This window comes from Mesoplodon densirostris, chromosome 17 (assembly GCF_025265405.1).
Source record: "Mesoplodon densirostris isolate mMesDen1 chromosome 17, mMesDen1 primary haplotype, whole genome shotgun sequence".
NCBI lineage: Eukaryota > Metazoa > Chordata > Mammalia > Artiodactyla > Ziphiidae > Mesoplodon > Mesoplodon densirostris.
In genome coordinates this window covers 15,807,795-15,824,306 of record NC_082677.1, presented here as the reverse complement: position 1 = coordinate 15,824,306, position 16,512 = coordinate 15,807,795, and the positions used below count along the sequence as shown (strand labels likewise).

Here is a 16,512-nt window from a genome sequence, read left to right as displayed (position 1 = left end):
CACCTCACTACAAATAACTCCATTTCGTTTTTTTTTATGGCTGAGTAATATTCCATTGTATATATGTGCCCCATCTTCTTTATCCATTCATCTGCTGATGGACACTTAGGTTGGCTTAAGCCAACTTTAAAGGCACTATCAGTAACCTGACTGCATCTGCCCTTGTTTGCTTCTCATTCACAAACTGAGTGCTTCTTTCACAGAACACTTCCATTGGTCCACCTCCCCTCTTAAAGGGACAGATCCATTCATTCATCAACAAACTTTTATTGAAGACATGCTAAGGAACGCTGTGCTAGGAATAAAAAGCAAATAAGCTATCCTTCCTGAATAAGGAGGTGACAGTCTAGACGGGGCATCAGTCAATATACGTAAGAAGAGTTACAACAGAAGTCTGCACACAGACAGGCAGAGAGAACAAGAGGCCATGAAGGAAAGACTGGAGAGTCCAAGAAGGGTTTTGTTTTTTTGTTTTTTGTTTGTTTGTTTATTTTGTTGGGTTTTTAAAAGTTTTTACTGGAGTATAGTTCATTTACAATGTTATGTTAGTTTCAGGTGTACAGCAAAGTGAATCAGTTATACATATACATATATCCACTCTTTTTTAGATTATTTTCCTATATAGGTCATTACAGAGTACTGAATAGAGTTCCCTGTGCTATACAGTAGGTCCTTATTGGTTATCTATTTTATATATAGTAGTGTGTATATGTCGATCCCAATCTCCTAATTTATCTCTCCCCCCTCTTTCCCTCTTGGTAACCATAAGTTTGTTTTCTACATCTGTGGCTCTATTTCTGTTTCGTAAATAAGTTCATTTATACCATTATTTTAGGTTCCACATATGAGAGATATCATATGAAATTTGTCTTTCTCTGTCTGACTTATTTCACTTAGTATGGTAATCTCTAGGTCCATCCATGTTGCTGCAAATGGCATTATTTCATTCATTTTTATGGCTGAGTAATATTCCATTGTATATATGTACCATATCTTCTTTAACCATTCCTTTGTCAATGGACATTTAGGTTGCTTCCATGTCCTGGCTATTGTAAACAGTGCTGCAATGAACATTGGGGTGCATGTATCTTTTCAAATTATGGTTTTCTCTGGATATATGCCCAGGAGTGGGATTGCTAGATCATATTGTAGCTGTACCAGTAAGGAACTTCCATACTGTTCTCCACAGTGGCTGCACTGATTTACACATTCCCACCAACAGTGTAGGAGGGTTCCCTTTTCTCCACACCCTCTCCAGCATTTAACTTGTAAATTTTTTATGATGGCCATTCTGACTGGTGTGAGGTGATACCTCATTGTAGTTTTGATTTGCATTTCTCTAATAATTAGTGATGTTGAGCAGCTTTTCATGTGCTTTTTGGCCATTTGTATGTCTTCTTTGGAGGAATGTCTATTTAGATCTTCTGCCCATTTTTTGGATTGGGTTGTTGTTTTGATATTGAGCTACATGAGCTGTTTGTATATTTTGGAGATTAATCCCTTGTTGGTCGCTTCATTTGCAAATACTATCTCCCATTCTGAGGATTGTCTTTTCATTTTGTTTAGGGTTTCCTTTGCTGTGCAAAAGCTTTTATGTTTAATTAGGTCCAATTTGTTTATTTTTGTTTTTATTTTCATTACTTTAGGAAGTGGATCAAAAAAGATCTTGCTGTGATTTATGTCAGAGGGTGTTCTGCCTATGTTTTCCTCTAAGAGTTTTATAGTGTCTGGCCTTACATTAGGTCTTTAATCCATTTTGAGTTTATTTTTGTGTATGGTGTTAGAGAGTGTTCTAATTTCATTCTTTTACATGTAGCTGTCCAGTTTTCCCAAGTACCACTTATTGAAGAGAGTGTCTTTTCTCCATTGTATATTATTGCAGGAAGGGTTTTGAGATGTTTCCTGACATACTCTGATTACCTAGAGATCAGTTACTTTCAGGAATGTATTACTTTTGGGAGAATTAACACTTGTCTTAGCTCAGTCATTGAAAGGGCTGCCACAGCAATGAAGGGATGGCAATTTCAAAACCATGGGGAAATCAAAGGAAGGAAACTAAGGGAAAAGGGCTCCATTTTACTTCCCTTCCACCAACATCTAACTCACTCAGCCTCACACGGGCTTTCAGTGGAAGAAATTCATTGACTGATTCAGGATTAATCATGGCCGAACCATCTTGAAAGAACTATTCAGGTCGATGAGCATCATTTGACTCTAAATATGCTTTTTTTTCCCACTAGCTGCTGTTAATTTCATATTTAATGGGGTTAGAACTGCCTGGAAAGGTCATTTGTGCTCTCAAATTTTCCACCTGTTTAAAAAAATTAAGCACTTTAGGAAGGGGAAAAGGCGTAAGAAACAATCCTTGTCCTCACAGAACTTCCAATCTCACCGAGGGAAATAAAGAATATACACTAACGTTATAACACAGCTTATTACAAATGCCACACAAGTGAAACGGCCAGTAAGAGTTTGGAAGTGCTCAGAGCAGAGGTGAGAGAGATCACTTTATTTTTTTTATATCTAGTTTTAATTACATTTGTCAGGTTGGGGTGGCCACACCACGTGGCTTGCAGGATCTTAGTTCCCCGACCAGGGATCCAACCCGTGCCCCCTGCGGTGGAAGCACAGGGCCTTAACCACTGGACCCCCCGGGAAGTCCCAGAGAGAGATCACTTTAGGCTTGGGGGTGGGATTTGTGTTTAGTCTTAAGCATGTATAATATTTTAAAATGCAGAAAGGAGAAAAAAAGAATACTCCAAAAAGGAAGTGCACAGCACCCTCTAGGGCAGGAGTTTCTGGAACTATAAAGCTCATGGGTCACTGACCTTTCAAAACTATTAGAGGGCACTAACTTCAGGGTTGCAACCTTTGTCTTGCCAAATTCCAACATTTAAAGAACAATTATTATAATTAATTTATTCTAAAATGCCCTTTTAAAAAATCAGGATTATGTCTTACAGACATTGGCATCTTCCAATTGGTGACTGTGGGCCCAGCAATCTTGATGTCGTCACGGCCTCATTAATTTTTGGTTTTAGTTTTTTTTTGGCGGGGGGGTGAAGTAGAAAAGAATAGCTTTATTGCTTTGCCAGGCAAAAGGAGACACACCAGGCTTCTGCCTCAAGAAACCATGCGTCCCCCAGCCTCATTAATTTTTAGACTATCTTAACCAATTTAATCTGCTCATATTTCCCTTTTTATGAATGTACAAGAGTAATAGAAAGCAAAACTCTGTTTAAACAAGTCTAAAAGAGCTCTTTTCATACATATAAAATAAAAATTGTGATATGAAAGCATAGCATCATAGTCTAATGGGCAGTATCTTTCCTTTTCATCAGCACATAATAATGTATCTTACAACCAATGGCCTCTAGATTTGATGGAACGAGATATCATCCAGTATCACCATCATTCCACGAAAATAAAAGCATTTTAGTGCTGAACCCAGGAGGAACACAGACTCAGCATAAAGAATAAAAATATCTTCTGCTATCCCCCCTTGCTCACTGCACTGCACCCACAGTGGCTTCTGCCACAGGTGTGAGATTCTGCCCTACTTACCAGCCTGTGACTATGTCATGGATGTTGGCAGAAGACACGAGATTCCTGGGCCAGAGACAAAGGACTTCATTACTCTTGGCAAAAGCAGCTGTCAGAGCTCCATGTTAGCACTCGTTCTATGTCTCCCAAATCCACAGAGCCTAGATGGACAACTGCGCACGCAGTGGCTACATTACAGGAGAGGAATACTGCACTTGAGGAATCGACTACTTTTACAGTGAGCAGTAAACAAGCCAGCTCTCGGTCAGGGCTTGGCATTCTTGGCATATCCAGCAAAAACATGCAGAGGTGCTCAGGGTCAATAGCAGATGGCCTTTCCCCAAAGCCTCCTGGCTGGTCCTTTAACACGTCAGGCCTTTGCAGTGGCTGTTCTCCTTGCCTGGAAAGCTCTTCTCCAGATGTTAGCAGGACTCCTCAATCTGTGCTCAAATGTCACCTTCACAGCAAGGCCTGTCCTGACCACCCTATTTACAATTCTTCCCTCCACTCCTGCCTCCCCCTATTTTATTATCCCACAGCATTTATCAACTTCTAACATGCCTATACCGTACTTATTAATTATGCTTACATTTATTGTCTGTCTCTCCCCACATTTTACCCCTGGAATGTAAACTCCGCAGTTGTAGAGCAGGCAGAATTCTCAGATGGCCCTAACGGACACACCCTGTGAACTCTCTCCCCTTGAGCGAGAGTAGTAACCTGTAAATATGGGATATCACTCCCATGATTATGTTACATAGCAAAGGGGATGTGCTGATCTAATTAAAGTTACTAAACAGCTGACTCTGAGTTAATAGAAAGAGATTATACACCTGGGCTTGACCTAATCACAAGAGCCACTTAAATCTGGGTCTGGAAATCAGAAACAGAAGTGAGAGATTCCAGCTGGAGAGGGCCTATTGAAGGGGCCACATGCCAGGGAAGGGAGGTTGGTCTCTAGAAACAGAGAATCACCCCCAGTTAACAGCCAGCAAGAAAGCAGACACCTCAGTCCTACAGTTGCAGTAAATGAAACCTGCCAGCAACCGGAATAAGCCTGAAAGAGAACCCGGCCTCAGGTGAGGTTGCTGACATGGCTGACATCTTGGTTTCCACTACGTGGACCCTGTGCAGAGAACCCACCTAAGCCCAGCCCAGGCTTCCGATCTAGAGGAATTGGGCGAGGATAAGTGGGTGCCTGTTTAAGCCGTTAAATTCGTGTTCACTGGTTACGCAGCAACAGAAAACAGCAGTGCAGGGATCTGGGCCTGTTTTACCTAGACCACGCCTAGCAAGTTATAGGTACTCGATAAAAATTTACTGAAGGAATTTAAGTGGAATTAATTTAGCCTTAGGAAAATCTTACTACATTCTCTTATTTTTCTCATGTTGCTTCAAACTTATGAAAACGCCTACTTTCTATAGACAAACAATTAATGAACGAGAGCCAGGGTTCTTCTGCTCAGAGGTGAGCTGTTTGAGGGTAAACAGAGGCTTTCCCTCAACTGTCTACAGTCAGGTGTTGCAAGGACCTCTGAGGCTTTCAGGTAAGCTCAGTGTTTCAAGTCCCAACAAACTGCCAGGCAAACTCAACGCCATCACAATAGCTCTAGTTTTCCTCAACACAGAGGTGCTCTAGTTAAGAAAAGAAAAAGGCTGTCATAAGAAAGTTTAAGCTTACAACATAAACGAAGTCAGTGAAGATTATTTATGCTGTAAAAAATGACCTCTAATTTTATAATGGTATCCAGCATAAACCATCCTCAAATATCCATTTTGCATGGTGTAAAGACATACTCCAGGGACTTCCCTGTCGGTCCAGTAGTTAAGGCTCTGTGCTTCCACTGCAGGGGGCATGGGTTCGATCCCTGGTTGGGGAACTAAGATTCTGCATGCCAGGGGTCCCCAACCACTAGCGGTCTGTGGCCTGTTAGGAACCGGGCCACACGGCAGAAGGTGAGTGGAGGATGAGTGAGCGAAGCTTCATCTGTATTTACAGCCACTCCCCATCGCTCGCATTACCGCCTGAACTCCGCCTCCTGTCGGCATTATGGTGAGTTGTTTAACTATTTCATTACATATTACAATGTAATAATAATAGAGATAAAGCGCACGATAAATGGAATGCACGTGAATCATCCCCAAACCATCCCCCCACCCCGCCCCCGGTCTGTGGAAAAACTGTCTTCCACGAAACTGGTCCCTGGTGCCAAAAATGTTGGGGACCGCTGCTGCATGCAGCGGGGTGCGGCCAAAAAAATTAATTAATCAATTAAAAAAAAAAAAGACATACTCCACTCTCCTAAATGGCCCAGTCTAGGCACTCATTCAGCAAACGTGTATGAGCACCTTCTATGGGCCACATGCTGAGGAGCAAGTGGTGAGCAAAAGAATTTGTTATGTTTACTGTCTTAAAGGGAGACAAATATTAGACAGTTCCTAATGGCGCATATGAACATACACACACAGTACAAAAGTGCTGGCGAGATCAGTAAAGGGGGCTGTAACTTGAACTGGTATCTCAGAGAAGGCCTGACGATGAGCAGGACTTACCAGTCACAGGGAGTCACGATCATAACCCACAGAATGAGGAAAAGGAAGACTGTCTAATGGCGTCGCTGTTAGGAATCAATGAACAGGAAGGCAAGGCACCTTTTTCAGTGGCTGCCCCTTAAAAGTTGCTCGGTACAACTCAATTCCCGGCTCACATGTACTCTCAGCTCCCAGAAAGACCTCGGAGGTGTCCCGAGAGCTCTTTTAAGGACTGTACCGAGTTGTTTTGTTTTGTTTTTTTTTTGCGGTACGCGGGCCTCTCACTGCTGTGGCCTCTCCCGCTGCGGAGCACAGGCTCCGGACGCGCAGGCTCAGCGGCCATGGCTCACGGGCCCAGCCGCTCCACGGCACGTGGGATCCTCCTGGACCGGGGCACGAACCCGTGCCCCCCGCATCGGCAGGCAGACTCCCAACCACTGCACCACCAGGGAAGCCCTGTACCGAGTTTTAATTTGCAAGAAACACAGAGAGCTATTTTGAATGCAGTGGTTTTAATTTGCAAGAAACACAGTGCCCTGCACAGTGTAAAAGCTCAAAAAATAGCTTTTAAAATTTATTTACTGATTTTTACTGATGGTGCTTGAAGATATCTAGGTAACATTCCTGCTCCATGAACTACTTCTGACCTGTGAATTCAAGCACCCCCAGTGCTGGGTGCTGGGATGGGGATGCCCCACGGTGAACTGGGGACACAGACAGCCCTGTCACAGCCTTTGAAACACCTGACATGCTGTATATGCGTTTATTGTCTGTCTCTTCCCACTACAGTGTAAGAGCCACGAGGACAGGAATTTGTGCCTGTTGTGTTTGTTCACTGTTGTATTCCTGGCACCTAGAAAAATGCATCAACGTAAGCACTCGATCAATATTTAACTGGATGAATGACCAACGCTCCTTTTATGGTATTTTTAGTGTTTTTTTTTTTTTTTTTTTTTTTTTAAACCTTTGGAGTCAAGTGATAGAGGCCGAAGAAATGTTGTATTCAGGCGCACAGAGAAGGGAATTGCGGCCTTAAAGTTCTCCCCCTCTATTCTGGCCGTTTGCTTGGCTGCTTCTCTGTAAGAGAATTGTACAGCCCTCCCCGTTGCCCCGGGACATACAAGGACTCACAGAGGCAGAGTGTACCCTCCCCCACCATCACCCTGTTCCTGGGGTTGGTTGTGGCTGCTTTGCACCCAGAACATGAGCACATAAGGAAAGTAAGAAACATGCCACAGCCTAGCAGGGATCTGAGAGTGAGGGTGCGGTGGGCTCTGTGTCCAGCTCTTTCCTCTTGCTCAGGAAAACAGCTCCATATGTGCGCTGCTCCTTCAGGCTGGACCCCAGACTTAAAGACTCCTCCTGGGGGTTCCCTGGCAGTGCAGTGGTTAGGACTCAGCACTTTCAGTGCCGGGCTCCCACAAGCCATGAGGCACGGCCAAAAATAATAATAATAAATTAAAAAAATAAAGACCCCGCCCAACCGTAGCCAACATGTAATGTGAGTGATACACAGATGGTATTCTTGTAGGCCACTGAAATTTCTTACTGCAGCAAAGCTAATACACACATTGTTAACTATCTGAGGAAGTGAGAATTAAAGGCAGGGGGGCAAACTTGAGAAAATTTAGGAAGGCTGCCTACAAAAACTCACCAGAGGGCTTCCCTGGTGGCGCAGTGGTTGAGAGTCCGCCTGCCGATGCAGGGGACATGGGTTCGTGCCCCGGTCCGGGAGGATCCCACATGCCGCGGAGCGGCTGGGCCCGTGAGCCATGGCCGCCGAGCCTGTGCGTCCAGAGCCTGTGCTCCGCAACGGGAGAGGCCACAACAGTGAGAGGGCCGCGTACCGCAAAAAGAAAAAAAAAAAAAAAAAAAAAAAAAAAAACTCACCAGAGAAGAAATAAAGATGATGTCTCAAATTACAATTTAAAGAAATGGGAAAATGAGTCCAGTTACAAAAATTAATTTATACACACTTCTCAGGAACTATCTTGTACAGAAGTCTACATGCCCGCACTTTATTAAAATACTTTAAGAATATGAGAAAGTCAAACCTTGAAATGAACTGAAGAAGGTTACAATGTTGGGATGTTTCATCTTCGCCAGAAGAATGACTTCTTTCTTTGAAGATTCTTTTTCTTGGATGGGCATCTAAATTATATTAAGAGACAGTCTGTAAAGATAATTCGCTTTCAAGGAATGCTTTTTACTCACTGTCATCGAAAATTCTCCAGGATTTCACTGGCTTTTAATGGCACTTCTGCAACAGATCTCTCAACAGCAGGAAATGACATTTCTAGAATTAGAGTGTCCTATATCTAGTCAATGGTTTGTCAATGACAATCAGAAACAAGAAAATAAGTATTTCTGGTGAAGTTCTGCTGTATTAAAATTTCCTCTGGATTGGTGTACTGTGTCAATTATTTAGTCATCTGGAGGAAAGTTATTTAAATATTTATCTTTCAGCAACAAAGGAATTTGTAAAAAAAAAAAAAAACAACCAAAATGCAATGTTCCAGCAGCAATCACTGCTGAGAAGAAACAAATGAAATCTAAAAAAAGTAAAATGTCATATATCATATAAATCAGACCGGTAAAGTTCTGTGTTAAGATTACTACGTTTTTCGTTTTCAAATAAAATGTCTCTCGTGACTTCATTTTAGCATTTGATGTATTTTCTTTTCTTTTTAAAAAACTAATTTGCTTTTATTATTGCTTTTCCTTCCAGTTTTATTGAGATATAATTGACATACAGCAGTGTATACGTTTAACGTGTACAGCATATAATTTGACTCACACCATGAAATGATCATCACAATAAGTTTCGTGAACATCCGTCATCTCATATAGATACAAAATTAAAGAAATAGAAAAAACATTTTTTTCCTTGTGATGAGAACTCTTAGGATTTACTCAACAACTTTCATGTATAACATCAGCAGTGTTAATTCTATATATCATGTTGTACGTTACATCCCTAGTATTTATTTATCTTGTAACGGGAAATCTGTACTTTTTGACCACCTTCAACCAATTCTCCCTTCCCATACTACCCGCCCGTGGTAACCACAATTCTGATCTTTTTTTCTGAGTTTGTTTTTGAAGTAAAATTCAAAAACTACAACACTATGTCATTTTCCATCACACAACACAGTGATTTAAAATTTCTGTGCATTTCAAAGTGATCACCAAGATAAGTCTAGTTACCATCTGTCACCATACAAAGATATTAAGTATTGATTATATTCCCCACACTGTACATTTCATACCCATAACTCATTTATTTTGCAACTGGAGGCCTGTACCCCTTAATCTGCCTTACCTATTTCTCTCCTCCCCTCACTCCCTGATGTATTTTCTTATTATTCTATTTATCATCTATGGACAATATTTTTCAAATGTTTTGGTGCCATTGGCAGTGGCCACACCTCATTTCTACCTTTTCTTCCTCATTCTCGACACTTTGTCATTTCTACACTGACTTCTGGCCCGGCTGCCCCACCCTTCTGGCCTCCATGGGTCACTGGTCCTCTCCACAGTTCCCTTTGTAATGACGTTCAACATTTGGCCCACAGGTAATGTGTGAGTTCCCAAATTTCTCATCCTCATTTAAATTTGAAAAATTTTTTTTAAATTAATATTCTCCATCCCAGCTTTACTGCATCCTAGCTATGTATCTTTCAGTAAATTATTTAAATCTTCTAAGCTTCAGTATCTTTCCCCCCACTTTAAATTGCATAACTGGTACATATGAGTTTCAAAATAAAAATAACTGAAATACGCTACCAGGATAGACAGCTACTTAACTACTTTAATTTATAACTACTGTTTTTTTCAAGACTATTATAAACAAAATTGAAAGGCAAACATAGGAAGATAAGTATATTTTTATAGTTAGGTAAAAATACTGGCAATATATATGACAAAGATTTTTTGTATTTATAACATATAAGGATTCTGGCAAGTAAAAAAAAAGGCAAATATGCCAACAGAAAGATGGGAAAATACATGCCTAGGCAACTCTCAAAAAAATAAAAGAAATTAAAAATGGCTCAGAAATAGTAAAAAATATTCAACCTCACTCAGTAATCAAAAGAAGACTAAAACAAAATTTAATATGTCTCATCTGTGAAATTGGCAAAGACAAAAAGAATGTTAATACCCACAGTTAACCAGAAAGCAGCAAAATGGCACTCACATACTTCTTGTGTAAGTATATAAATTGGTAAAATCTTTCTAGGAAAACAATTTTACAGTATCTAATAAGAGACTTTAAAATGCTCCTATTTTTAACTTATTAATTCTTCTAGAAATTTATCCAAAGAAAATAATCAGAAATGTGCCCAAGGGTTCTCATACAAAAGCCTTCATTACAGTGTTTTACTATTAGTTTTTAATTAAGAATATACACTAGTGATTTGAAAAAATATTTTAAGCCAGATAGAAGTAAATAAGATGAAAGTAAAACTTCCCCTTTTCCTCCCCACCCATCCCATGAATTCCTATTCCTTAGGAGTCATTGCTGCTAATTGTTAGAACTTTTTATTTAATGCACATATAGGTAAACATATATACACAGTTTGTTTAAGAAAAAATGACTCTTCTACATATTAAATGTTATTTAATCATAGCAAAAAAATCAAGCAACATAACCCTCTGAAAATAGAAAAACAGTTAGATAAATTATGGTTTGTTTTTTTTTTTGCGGTATGTGGGCCTCTCACTGTTGTGGCCTCTCCCGTTGCGGAGCACAGGCTCCGGACGCACAGGCTCAGCGGCCACGGCTCACAGGCCCAGCCGCTCCGCGGCATGTGGGATCCTCCCAGACCGGGGCACGAACCCGTGTCCCCTGCATCGGCAGGCAGACTCTCAACCACTGCGCCACCAGGGAAGCCCAATTATGGTATTTTTAACCTAATGCCACACTATGCGGTCATCAAAAATCCAGGGAAGCACTGGCAGGCAGAGCAGAGGACGAGGTAGAAGGATTTGCTGGTCACTGTGCCTTGTTGAGCAAATTACTTAACCTCATTGAGCCTCAGCCCTTTCACCTAAACAGTGAGGGTAATGAGATCTACCTCTAGAGTTGTTGGGAAGATTAAATTGATTAATTATGTAAAACACCTGGGATAACATGAGGTCTGCTAGGTACCCACTATTACTATAAACACTGAATGATTATATGAGAACATTTTATTATATGAAAACACTGAATGACATGAGAAAATATTCACAATATACTAAGGGTAAAAAGCTGCTATAAAAGAGTATATCCACCATGACATCAATCATCTAATATATTCTTTTTTTTTTTTTTTTTTTTTGCTGTATGCGGGCCTCTCACTGCTGTGGCCTCTCCCGTTGCGGAGCACAGGCTCCGGACACATAGGCCCCGCGGCCATGGCTCGCGGGCCCAGCCGCTCCGCGGCATGTGGGATCCTCCGGGATCGGGGCACGAACCCGTGTCCCCTGCATCGGCAGGCGGACTCTCAACCACTGCGCCACCAGGGAGGCCCATCTAATATATTCTAATAACTTACAAGGTACATTTAGGCATTAAAAATAGCCTAGAGAGAAGTTCACCATAATGTTAATAGTGATGAAGAGAGAGGTTAAAAGTGATTTTCATTTTCCTCTAAATAGCCTTATTTTTCCCTACAGTTTTTTTTTTTTGTTTTTTGGTTTTTTTTTTTGTACGCGGGCCTCTCACTATTGTGGCCTCCCCCGTTGCGGAGCACAGGCTCCAGACGCGCAGGCTCAGCAGCCACGGCTCATGGGCCCAGCCGCTCCGCAGCATGTGGGATCTTCCCGGACCGGGGCACGAACCCACGTCCCCTGCATCGGCAGGCGGGCTCTCAACCACTGCGCCACCAGGGAAGCCCTCCCTACAGTTTTTTTCAAAATTTCTTCAATGAACATTTTAATTTTTATAATCAAGAAAAGATACAATGCATTTTTGAAGGCAAGAAATAAAAGAATATGCTTGATAATTGTAGGATGATGAGAGAAAATATAGAGCTTTTTGGTACCTGTAAGAAAATAAGCAATTTAAGTTCTGGGGTCTAGAGTTTGCTTCGTGGAGAGGTGATGGAGAGCTGAGAAGAAATGTAAATTTCTCTAGATAAGAAGTAATGAAAAAGTACATTAGAGTAGAAAGAAAAAAAATAAGTAATAAATGTTAATACTGTGACACAAATGTTGTTCAGCAAATCTGATAACACAGAGAGATACGGGAAAGCAACAATAACGAGGCCCAATAGAAATTCTACTTATTTATGGCATGGGGACTAGGGTGGTTCATGAAGTAAAAGATGAAAAAATTCACTGCTCTATGAGAAATATACAGTCAGCTTTTTATAATCTATACTAAAGAATGGGAGAGACTCTATGAAATGCATTAATATATATTTTTATAGAGGATTCACCTCCCACATAATTTTTTCTTTACTTAGAATTTAAATGGTTTTATAATTCCTAAATATGTACCAGCTTAACAACAGAGCTAGAAGGCCTGAAAGTATCTCTGCATTGAATTATTTGTCCAATAAGAATTTATTGACCTGCTACTGGTGCAAAGAATTCTTAGCTGCTGTGTGGAAGACCAAGATGCAAAAGACCTGGATTCTGCCTGCACAGAATATACAGTTTAATAAGGAGGAGAAGGCACAAAATAAACAGCTAAAGCACAGCAAAGTAGACAGCAATCAGTACCATAACAGCAGTACGGATAAAAAGCTATGGAGCTTACAGAGAAAGAGAGGTTACCTAGATTTGGAAGGTTCTACAAGGTGTACTGAGTCTCAGCCCTGAACAAGTGGGATCTTGATGCTTGGATGGGCAGGCAAAGACCTTTTGGGAAGAAAGAGCCCCTCGGGTGAGCACAGAGGCTGCGGTGCAAAGGATTTGCATGTGGCAAAAAGGAAGAGTATGTGAGGGGAGGTTGAAAATGGAATTTGGGAACAAATTAGAGAGGGGTGTCAAAACTAATCTGAAGAGTGAAATGATATAAAAGTACAAGGCAAAAATTACTCATAATCCCACATTCCACCTCGATAGTAATGTAGTAAGTAGGTCTTTCCTATATGTATGGGCAGATATGTGTGGGAATATACATACCTATATAGAGAGATAATGCATATATTTTTACAAAGATTGCATCATTCTACACATACTATTTTCTTAATTAGCAAAAGTTATGATACTTCTCATGTCAATACTTTGACTACAACATGATTTTGATGAACAGCTTAGTCTTTCACAAATTACTTAACCAATCCCCAACTGTTGGACATTTAGGTTGTTTGCTGACTGTCTGCACATTTCTGGGTATTTCCTTGGAATACAATCCCAGAAGGAGAACTACCAGATCCTAGGATGCATACATTTTTTTTCTTTTCTTTTTCAAGATGAAGATAGTTTTTTCTGCTTATACAAATAATACAATTCTTAATTTTAAAAACATAATATATGATTCATATTAAAAATTCTGACCATGCAGAAAGTAATGATAGAGATGAAATCCCACCAATCAGCAATAACCACTGTTAATGTGTGCGTGTGTGTGTGTGTGTGTGACATTAACAGTACATACATATATACACATAACTTTTTGTGGCCTGATTTTTTTTTCATCTTTACAACGTATTTCGGACCTTACTCCTCGTCAGTAATACAAACAGGGCATGGATCCTTCTAGGGCTTTGATACATATTGATAAATTTCCCTCAGGATGATTTACCTTCCTATCAGCAGAGTAAGAGAGTGCCCGCTTCCTCCCCTTTTATATTCTTTTCAATCCTTTCCAATTGTATCAGCAAAAAGTGATATAAATCAATAGATTTATTTTACTTTTCTTAGTTTTCTAACGAGTGTGAAACTTGTATATGATGACTTCATATAAGATCACTGGGGACTACCCTGGCAGTCCAGTCGTTGAGACTCTCTGCTTCCCCAGCAGGGGGCATGGGTTCCATTCCTGGTCGGGGAACTAAGATCCCACATGCCGCATGGCTCGGCCAAAAAAATAAAATAAAATAAAATCTAAAAATAAAAATGAAAATAAGATCATTGGTTGCTGTTTGGACAATGGACTTAGAAGACCGAACAAACAAAAGTCAACTCACTCATACTTGTAAAAAAAAAAAAAAAAAAAAAAGATGTGTTTCCTTGACAAACTGGATTAAAAGCCAGATGAATATACCACTGAAAATGAACAGGAATTTTAACTTCTTAACTTTACCTTTTCAAAATTGATCTCTTTTATAACACAGTGCTTGCTATCTGATTTCCCTTTGGCCAGGTATGCTTTCCCAAAGGCACCTTCGCCAATGGCCTTAATCACGTCGTATTTATCCATGGTCTCCAATGCATGGAGTTACCTGAAATGAGAGCAATGACATTTTATTGCACGCTTTTCATAAATATGAACAAAGTCAGAAAACTGACCACTACAACATAAGAGAACTCATTTTGCTAAAACTTTCATTCTAATTTTGCCACGCCTGAATCAAATAACTTTCCTTGTGGCCACAGGTAACAACCAAAGTGAGACAGACCTTAGTCAGCTCCATGGTCAGACTTGGGCTGCAGCTCAACTTTGATACACCCTAGTGTTGTCATCTCGGGCAAGTAACTTAATTCGTAAAACCTCTCTTTCCTAATTTCTGAAATGGAAATAACAATACCTGTTTTTCAAGATTGTTCTGAGAAAGAAAAATGTAATATCCCCGTCTGGGCACCTCTAGGCAGCAGGAATTGTCCTTCTGCTTGTGTGGTTTTACAGTCCAGCCTTTCTCAGTGGGGCGTTACTGCCCCCTAGGGGACATTTTGGAAACGTACGGAGTTTTTTTTCTGTTCGCAGAGATGGAGAGGCAGGCACGAAGGCTTTCAGAAGCCATTGGGGTATGAGATACGAAGATTCTGCGATGCTAGGGACAGTCCCGCACAGTAAAGGATTTCCCAGCGCCCCTACAACCTTAAAAAGTCCCCGTACACATTCATGTGCTTGGAAAAATCCGTTTATAATTATCTGCGGCTACAACCAAACTATTTTGCATCTAAATACAAAGTATATTTTGCACAGTTTTAATTAACACTGAATTTTCGAGGAATGCAACTACATGTAAATCAAGACTTGATTGCACCTTGTTCGGAACTTTACCAGGAACTGTTCACCGTTTTGGGAAATCACTCCCCCACTGGCCACGCTGCTCCTGGCAGCTGAGCCCTAAAAGTTTGCAGCTGTCCTTATCAGGTGACTCCCTGCTACTTCACTACTTCTTCCAGTGTAGTAGTACCAAGAATTTACAGATTGAAATATAGACTTTATAATAAAGAGAGTCACTGTGGCATTTAGATTCGTCTGATCAGATTCGGTATGGCAGGAGGGTGTGTAAGGCCAGAGTATACAAGGGCCCCATCCAAGACCTACCCAGTCAGAATCCCCAGTTAAAAGGTCTAACATTCCCTTTGGTGCCTAAGCTCCTTTGATTTGGGTTTGTCACCCTCAGCACAGGGTCCTGGCTTCTTGAGAGGGGAAGGTGAATTCTCCGGGGGTAGTAAGCGGTGTGGTCCCTTTCTCTCTACCATTTCTTTGGAAACACGGTGCTTGTAACACAGGTACACCCTCAATAGCCCGTGAGCAAAAAACGGGCCAGTAATTCCCAGTGGGGTTGCCTCTGCACTGTCTTGGGCAGGTCCTGGCGGCCCAGCACTTGCCTCCGACCACTTGCCATCTCTCTGGAAGCTACGCGGCCGGGCGGCCCTCGGCCAGCCGCCAGCCTCTGGGGCTTTGGGTAAACTGCTCCACTGCATTTCCCCGTTATATTCAATACTACAGTTAGGGCATCTTGCTGATATTTAAAACCTGAGTGAGCAGGCAGGTTATGTTTTTGAGTAATTTGTGTCAATGCAGGAAGGGGGTACGATTAGGTGGGATGGGGCTGGAAGCCAGCTCCGCAGCCAGGGAAGGCTTGGGGACACTGGAGGGCCGGGATTTGAGGGAGGCGCTGGCGGAATCGGAACTCGAGGGCACATGCGGAGGAACTGAGGGACCGCGACGCTCCCGCCCAGGAGGCACCGGTGGGTGGAAGCCCCTAAGTTTCGGGGAAAAAATCCTTCTCCCTTAGAAACACTCTCCGGGAGGCGGCCGGCGGGAAGGCGGCAGAACTCCCGCGGGGGCCAGGAGCTGGGTGCGCCGCGCATTGCCATGGAGACCGACGCGGCCCGGGACCGGAGACCGCCGTTCTGCGGCTCGCGTCTTCCCGGGCGGGGGCTCCATCCTTTCCCCGGGGCTCCCGGAGGCCCTGGGGGCAGCTCCGAGTTCGGACTGAGGGCGCCCCCCACAGCATACCTGCTCCGCCGGCTCCGCGGGGCCAGAGTAGTGTCCCGGGTGGGTCCGGGTTCCAGACGCCTCTGCTCCCGCTGGCGGCCGGGGCG

General features: G+C 42.0%; 1 protein-coding gene across 4 annotated transcripts in view; it reads right to left on the bottom strand.

Annotated features, from left to right (window-relative positions):
- Nucleotides 1-16,512, bottom strand: part of NEK5 (NIMA related kinase 5) — a 62,209-nt gene extending 45,697 nt beyond the window's left edge. For 3 of the 4 annotated variants that reach the window (XM_060079741.1, XM_060079743.1, XM_060079742.1), the window contains exons 1-3: nucleotides 16,427-16,512; nucleotides 14,315-14,453; nucleotides 8,130-8,226 (exon numbers count right to left, since the gene is read on the bottom strand). In XM_060079741.1, coding sequence (XP_059935724.1) covers nucleotides 8,130-8,226; nucleotides 14,315-14,431 — 214 coding nt within the window. In that variant the 5' untranslated portion in view covers nucleotides 14,432-14,453; nucleotides 16,427-16,512. Of the gene's footprint in view, nucleotides 1-8,129; nucleotides 8,227-14,314; nucleotides 14,454-16,426 lie in introns of those variants that run through there. The other variant, XM_060079744.1, reaches the window with a different exon arrangement.